This window comes from Salmo trutta, chromosome 29 (genome assembly GCF_901001165.1).
Source record: "Salmo trutta chromosome 29, fSalTru1.1, whole genome shotgun sequence".
Taxonomy (NCBI): Eukaryota; Metazoa; Chordata; class Actinopteri; order Salmoniformes; family Salmonidae; genus Salmo; species Salmo trutta.
The window spans coordinates 30795824-30804172 of NC_042985.1; the positions used below are offsets into that span (position 1 = coordinate 30795824).

Here is an 8349-nt window from a genome sequence, read left to right on the forward strand (position 1 = left end):
ACTACAAAGGGAAGCACAGTCGCGAGCTGCCCAGTGACACGAGCCTACCAGACGAGCTAAATCACTTCTATGCTCACTTCGAGGCAAGCAACACTGAGGTATGCATGAGAGCATCAGCTGTTCCGGACGACTGTGTGATCATGCTCTCCGTAGCCGACGTGAGTAAGACCTTTAAACAGGTCAACATACACAAGGCTAGCCTCCCGAGTGGCGCAGTGGTCTAAGGTGCTAGCTGTGCCACCAGAGATTCGAGGTTTGAGCCTAGGCTCTGTCGCAGCCGGCAGCGACCGGGAGGCCCATGGGGCAGTGCACAATTGGCCCAGCGTCATCCGGGTTAGGGAGGGTTTGGCCGGCAGGGATATCCTTGTCTCATCGCGCACTAGCGACTCCTGTGTCGGGCCGGGCGCAGTGCACGCTGACCAGGTCGCCAGGTGTACGGTGTTTCCTCCGACACATTGGTGTGGCTGTCTTCCGGGTTGGATGTGCATTGTGTCAAGAAGCAGTGCGGCTAGGTTGGGTTGTGTTTTGGAGGATGGCTCTTGACCTTTGCCTCTCCCGAGTCCGTATGGGAGTTGCAGCAAAGAGACAAAACTGTCACTACTACCAATTGAATACCATGAAATTGGGGAGAAAAAAGGGGTAAAAAAGAATAAAAAATAACATACACAAGGCTGCGGGGCCAGATGGATTACCAGGACGTGTGCTCCTGGCATGTGCTGACCAACGGGCAGGTGTCTTCACTGACATTTTCAACATGTCCCTGATTGAGTCTGTAATACCAACATGTTTCAAGAAGACCACCATAGTCCCAGTGCCCAAGAACACAAAGGCAACCTGTCTAAATGACTACAGACCTGTAGCACTCATGTCTGTAGCTGTGAAATGCTTTGAAAGGTTGGTAATGGCTCACATCAACACCATTATCCCAGAAACCCTAGACCCACTCCAATTTGCATACCGCCCAAACAGATCCACAGATGATGCAATCTCTATTGCACTCCACACTGCCCTTTCCCACCTGGATAAAAGGAACACTTATGTGAGAATGCTGTTCATTGACTACAGCTCAGCGTTCAACACCATAGTACCCTCAAAGTTCATCACTAAGCTAAGGATCCTGGGACTAAACACCTCCCTCTGCAACTGGATCCTGGACTTCCTGACGGGCCAGGTGGTGAGGGTAGGTAGCAACACATCTGCCACGCTGGTCCTCAACACTGGAGCTCCCCAGGGGTGTGTGCTCAGTCCCCTCTTGTACTCCTTGTTCACCCATGACTGCATGGCCAGGCATTCCAGTCCATTCCTAATCATTAAGTTTGCAGTCGACACAACAGTGGTAGGCCTGATCACCGACAACGACGATACAGCCTATAGGGAGGAGGTCAGAGACCTGGCCGGGTGGTGCCAGAATAACAACCTATCCCTCAACGTAACCAAGACTAAGGAGATGATTGTGGACCACAGGAAAAGGAGGACCGAGCACGCCCCCATTCTCATCGACGGGGCTGTAGTGGAGCAGGTTGAGAGCTTCAAGTTCCTTGGTGTCCACATCAACAACAAACTAGAATGGTCCAAACACACCATGACAGTCGTGAAGAGGGCACGACAAAGCCTATTCCCCCTCAGGAAACTAAAAAGATTTGATATGGGTCCTAAGATTCTCAAAAGGTTCTACAGCTGCAACATCGAGAGCATCCTGACTGGTTGCATCACTGCCTGGTATGGCAACTACTCGGCCTCTGACCGCAAGGCACTACAGAGGGTAGTGCATATGGCCCAGTACATCACTGGGGCTAAGCTGCCTGCCATCCAGGACCTCTACACCAGGCAATGTCAGAAGAAGGGCCTAAAAATTGTCAAAGACCCCAGCCACCCCAGTCATAGACTGTTCTCTCTACTACCGCATGGCAAGCGGTACCGGAGTGCCAAGTCTAGGACAAAAAGGCTTCTCAACAGTTTTTACCCCCAAGCCATGAGACTCCTGAACAGGTAATCAAATGGCTACCCGGACTATTTACATTGTGTCCCGCCACCCGCCACCCACCACCTGCCAACCCCTCTTTTACGTTACTGCCACTCTCTGTTCATCATATATGCATAGTCACTTTAACCATATCTACATGTACATACTACCTCAATCAGTCTGACTAACCGGTGTCTGTATGTAGCCTCGATACTTTTATAGCCTCGCTACTGTATATAGCCTGTCTTTTTACTGTTGTTTTATTTCTTTACTTACCTGTTGCTCACCTAATACCTTTTATGCACTATTGGTTAGAGCCTGTAAGTAAGCATTTCACTGTAAGGTCTACACCTGCTGTATTCAGCGCACGTGACAAATCAACTTTGGTGAAAACCTCCTAGAGATGAACGTACTTTGGTGCAAAAAGTGCAAATCAATCCCAGAACAACAGCAAAGGACCTTGTGAAGATGGTGGAGGAAACAGGTACAAAAGTATCTATATCCACAGTAAAACGAGTCCTATATCAACATAAGGCCACTCAGAAAGGAAGGCCGCTCAGCAAGGAAGAAGCCACTGCTCCAAAACCACCATAAAAAAGCCAGACTACAGTTTGCAACTGCACATGGGGACAAAGATCATACTTTTTGGAGAAATGTCCTCTGATCTGATGAAACAAAAATAGAACTGTTGGCCATAATGACCATCGTTATGTTTGGAGGAAAAAGTGGGATGCTTGCAAGCCGAAGAACACCATCCCAACCGTGAAGCACGGGGGTGGCAGCATCATGTTGTGGGGGTGCTTTGCTGCAGGAGGGACTGGTGCACTTCACAAAATAGATGGCATCATGCAGTAGGAAAATTATGTGGACATATTGAAGCAACATCTCAAGACATCAGTCAGGAAGTTAAAGCTTGGTCTCAAATGGGTCTTCCAAATGGACAATGACCCCAAACATACTTCCAATGTTGTGGCAAAATGGCTTAAGGACAACAAAGTTAATGTATTGGAGTGGCGATCTCAAAGCCCTGACCTCAATCCTATATAAAATCTGTGGGCAGAACTGAAAAAGCGTGTGTGAGCAAGGAGGCCTACAAATCTGACTCAGTTACACCAGCTCTGTCAGGGGGAATGGGCCAAAATTCACCCAACATATTGTGGGAAGCTTGAGGAAGGCTACCCAAAACCTTTGACCCAAGTTAAACAATTTAAAGGCAACGCTACCAAATACTAATTGAGTGTATGTAAACTTCTGACCCACTGGGAATGCGATGAAAGAAATAAAAGCTGAAATAAATTATTCTCCCTACTATCTTTCTGACATTTCACAGTCTTAAAATAAAGTGGTGATCCTAACTGACCTAAGACAGGGACCTTTTACTAGAATGAAATGTCAGGAATTGTGAAAAGCTGAGTTTAAATGTATTTGGGTAAGGTGTATGTAAACCTCCGACTTCAATGGTATATCTCCCTGACTAACTTCAAGCATCAGCTATCTGAGCAGCTTACCGATCATTGCAGCTGTACATAGCCCATCTGTAAATAGCCCATCCAACTACCTACCTCATCCCCATATTGTTTTATTTACTTTTTTGTTCTTTTGCACACCAGTATTTCTACTTGCACATCATCATCTGCACATCTATCACTCCAGTGTTAATTTGCTAAATTGTAATTACTTCGTTACTATTGTCTATTTATTGTCTTACCTCCTTACTCCATTTGCACACTCTGTATATAGATTTTTTTATTTTGTTATTGACTGTACTTCTGCTTATCACACGTGTAACTCTGTGTTGTTGTTTTTTGTCTGCACTGCTTTGCTTTATCTTTATCGCTGTTGTAAATGAGAACTTGTTCTCAACTGGCCTACCTGGTTAAATAAAGGTGAATTACATTTTTTTGGTTATAAAAAAAAAAATGTCTGACATCAATGTGTGAGCAACTACAATAATTGAATATGGTCAATTTCAAACATTTGTATATAACATAAACATACTGTTGACATGTAGGCTATGGTGTAATGGAATGTTTTGCCTTGTGTGGTAGGTTTTGTGAGTTTTGACACTCTTATGTAGGTGTTATAACCAGCCATAAAATAACTCAATATATGTCACAACAGGTCCAAATATGTGTCATAACAGTGTTATGACCATATTATAACAGGCTATGACAATTTATGTCAGCTGTTATGACATATTATGACATGGTTATGACTGTGTCATACTGTTTTATGACGCTGGATGTCAAGTACAGTGTTACCAAAGTGAGTCGTAAACAGCAAATGTGAGTCAACAACAAACAACAACAACTATGACGATATCACATTTTTTAAATAACACACTCTGATGCGGCATTTATATGCACCTCATTTACTTTCAATAAACCAAATTGACACACAAATTATAGATGTGCTGTGTCCTGTTCTGATTTCATAATTCATACCCTATGAAATGATTTATCCCTCAGATGGTCTTCTCTGATACTAGTTGGCTGTGGCTGAGCTCCAGATGGGGTCAGGGTTTGGGTTTGGACACGATTCCAATAATGGGTTGGCATGAACAGAGATTTCGCAATCTCTCCGATTTTCGGGAATCAGAACTGAAGCTGTGTCCAGCAAAATTCCCAGGGGTGGGCAGACAGGGGGTGAGTTCTCTCCTCAGCAGATATAAGGCCTTGATCCTATAACTTCTCACGGAGTACATCGTCTTTACAGAGGAGACACAGCTCAACATACAAACTGATAAACAGATATTTCCATCAAAATGTGGTATGTTATACTTTTCATATTCTTTCCTCAACAAAACCGTAGTTGCCTGGCAATTGTTGTCATTGCAGTACCAATCCAAATGAATCTCTGAAATGTCTTTGGACAATGGATCTTTGTGGAATGGCAGGGAAACACAGCTACTTAAATCTTTCAAAAAACATTCAAATTGCTCTAGCTAGAGACCTTTTCTAAATATAGGTTAACAAGCAAGCCCAGAGACTTCCTAAGTAAAGGAACCGTTAGTTGTGGTACTAGTGAGTGTTTGGGCGCTGTCTGCCAGTTGGCTCTGTGTGTGTGTACTGTACTTATGTGTTCCTTCTGTCCGCAGGTCATCCCTGGCAGTGCTCCTCGTGGCCTCCTGTGTCTGTCTGGCACAGGTCAAAATCAAAATCAAAATCAAAAACAAAACCAAATCAATTGATGAGATGTCAGACAATTCAGGTAGCTATCTGTCTAACTGACACATAACCAACTCCCTGCTTTATGCCAATACGGGCTTACTTTTTCTGATTTAGATTGAAATGGCAACAAAGTGAGAGGGATGAAACGTTTTCAAACAAAAACATGTACATTTTAAAGATCAAGGCGCATTGACAACCTTTCTTATCCCATGTCTATGTTACGGTGGGTGTTAGTGACACCATTGATGCAGAATATCGCCCCAAAATATTGGACTTACACATTACACGTGTGTTTTCACACGTGCAATTTGTCTATTTCCGAAACATATTATATTTGCTGGCCCATTGTGACTGGTTCATGTAAGGATACCACTCACATTTCAATTACACTGTCACTCTCATCGGATGTTCTGAAGCCAATCTTCACTATGGCTGCCCTTACGCAACTCTGAGCTGAGCAGACACAAGCTGTTCCTATTCAGCCTGTTGGAGAATACAGTAGCTGTGGCCAAAATGAGGATGTCACCATCACTTTCAAGTGAGAACCTTGTTAAGTCTCACGGCTCACAGCTATTATCCCGATTATCTTAAAAATCGATTCAGCAGCGACACACATGAGATGACAGGGATCAAAGAGAAGGCAAGCAGGGAGGAAAGGAAGATCCTCAGTCTCAGCTTCCTCCAAGCTGGATGGTAAAATATGTCATTAGGAAAATCTACAGAGCATGAAAGCCTTGAAAAGTAAAATTCCTCGAAAAATCCACCTCTCATCAAACGTTTCAGGAAAATGTTTGAGAAGAGAAATGACACTAATTCCATCCTCATCTAGGTTTCTGCGTATTGTGACCTCCAAGGTAATTCTGTGAAAGCTAGCCTTGTCTGGCTCAAGTCATGACAACACTTTTTTTTTTTAGATAATAGTAGATGATTAATGAATTTACTGAACTTTTGTCAGGTCAAAGCTAAAAGGTTCCAGAAAGCTATTACCAAATGCTAAGTGTATTCAAGTGAATAGTGTTGATTTGAGCAAACTCAAACTCAAACTAAAACCAAGGCTGGAATTGTATTGAGGCACATTTCATTTTTCTGCAATAATCTTTTATGGTTGTGTTTGAGTTGCACAGCAGTAAGTGCTAGGTGGTGCTGAGTTGGGGATGTTTTAACCATATAGAGATTGTATAGAAATAATGTTGTTGTGTTTCTTGCCCAGACCTGCGCTTCAGGCGTATGGTTGGGGGCACCCTGGCCCCTCATGTCCCCTGGCAGGCCATGGTCTATCTGAGTAAAAACGTCATGAACGGGGGCTTCGCTGGGGGAGCTCTAATCTCTGACCGCTGGGTCCTGACCGCTGGCAGGAACTTGTTTGTCAGGAAGAGTAGGCAGGACACCCAGGGGAAAGAACCAATCATCCCCAAGGTGTACCTAGGCATCACGCGATACTCCCAAGCCAATGCCTCCAAAGAAGTTGCTGTGGAAAAGGTGAGCTAGTATGCCCATTACCATCTCTTTCAAACAATATACAGACAATTCAGTATTTTCAGCAAGCAGAACTGCACTGGGCTCTCTCACCTACATCATCATTTTCAGTCTTACAGGTAGTTAGAGCACAAATACAGTAGATCATCAAAAAGAGGTCCTATGAATTATTCCCTTCCCCTTCTAGGTGGTTCTGCACCCAGGCTTCCAGAGCGTGTCAGACTGGGACAACGACCTGGCTCTGATTCAGCTGAAGGAGCCATTCACCCTGAGCGAGGCTGTGATGCCCATCCCTCTGCCTGAGAGGGGTGAGGACCTGGCTGAGGCAGCCCAGGAGAAAGGCATCATCACAGGCTGGGGTTGGGGGGTCCACTTCACCCCCGCTGAGTCACTGAAACACCTGGTGTTGCCTGTGGTATCGCACGGCTTCTGTAAGGCAGAGTACAACCGCGATGGCAGCACTCCAACCATAGACGACAACATGTTCTGTACTGGAGCCAGCAAGTACCAGGAGAATGTGTGCTTTGGGGATGCAGGCGGTGCCCTGGCAGTCCAGGACCCCAAAGACGGCAGAGTGTATGCTGCAGGGATCCTATCCTTCGATAAGACCTGTGCCGTGAGGAAATACGCTGTCTACATGAAGCTCTCTGCCTACATGCCTTGGATCAACAGTGTCCTCAGGGGTGATAGTGAGAAATCAGCCAGTCTCCGCTCCAGTGTAATGTCTGAGATGTATTCGAGGCAGTTGTAGCCTCCACTCAGCACAGTTTCAGATATGAGAGCCGGGGCTCATAATCTCCATTATGCCTTTGCTAACAAAGTCATTTTCTGACTTGATCTTGTAAAACTCTCTCAAGTTTCGACTTTTATTGAGTGTGTGCCCCCGCCTGATTGAGTGTGTCTTCCGATGTTTATTTCAAAGGATTTTCAATAAATGAATCTCTCCTAAGAAGTTTGGTTTCCGATGTTTCACCTTATAACTTTCATTCACATTTTCTTCAACTCATATTAGAATGCTGGGAAACATGTTTTAGATAATCTCTACAAGCTGTAAGATGAGCGCATGTTAGAGCCATTAAAACAAGTAGCCTACAGCTAGGACATGAGACGATTTTAAAGTTCATTTAAGTAATGGAATTATTAAGGAAAATTGTTATATGGCCAAGGAGGATATTGTGTTGAGACCAGCAAGGTTTTTTTTGTAGATTTGTCATGAAAATCATTCAAGAAGGAAATAACTTGTTCTAAAATAGAGCTACATAAACGAGGGTCTAGAATCCCTCCCAGCAGGGGAATGGAGGTCATGTCACTCCTGGTTAGTGACTAATTTAAATACAGAAGACAAAAGGCTTGTCATCATAGCTCAACACTAGTTAATAGCTCTCTTGCTTTGGAGCAGCCTGCTGTACCACAATATGTTCAGTTTCAACAAGAGATATCTCAGAAATGGCGCCGAAGAGTATGGCTGATGTTTTACATGCCCGTAATCAATTGTGCTATTTTGTTAATTTTTTTGTGTTGTTTGTAACTTATTTTTTTACTTATTTTGTACATAATGTTGCTGCTACCATCTCTTATGACCGAAAATAACTTCTGGACATCAGAACTGGGATTACTCACCACGGACTGGTAGAAGCTTTTTCCTTTAACGAGTCAGACGAGAAAGATATACTGCTCTCCCGGGAACAGGCCCAAATCCCTGTCATTTGCGTGAAGAAAAGATGGAGGAAAAGAGGACGC

General features: G+C 44.2%; 1 protein-coding gene across 1 annotated transcript; it reads left to right on the forward strand.

Annotated features, from left to right (window-relative positions):
• Nucleotides 1–4578: 4578 nt before the first annotated feature.
• On the forward strand, nt 4579–7558 carry hp (haptoglobin). Its single transcript, XM_029721739.1, has 4 exons — nt 4579–4732; nt 5061–5173; nt 6344–6612; nt 6797–7558. Exons 1-4 carry the CDS (start codon nt 4728–4730, stop codon nt 7358–7360), a joined length of 951 nt encoding a protein of 316 aa, XP_029577599.1. The 5' UTR covers nt 4579–4727; the 3' UTR covers nt 7361–7558.
• Nucleotides 7559–8349: the final 791 nt, after the last annotated feature.

Coding starts and splice junctions, on each gene's coding strand:
- hp (XM_029721739.1), top strand. Junction 5,174..6,343: donor TGAGATGTCAGACAATTCAG/GTAGCTATCTGT, acceptor TTTCTTGCCCAG/ACCTGCGCTTCAGGCGTATG. Junction 6,613..6,796: donor AAGAAGTTGCTGTGGAAAAG/GTGAGCTAGTAT, acceptor TTCCCCTTCTAG/GTGGTTCTGCACCCAGGCTT.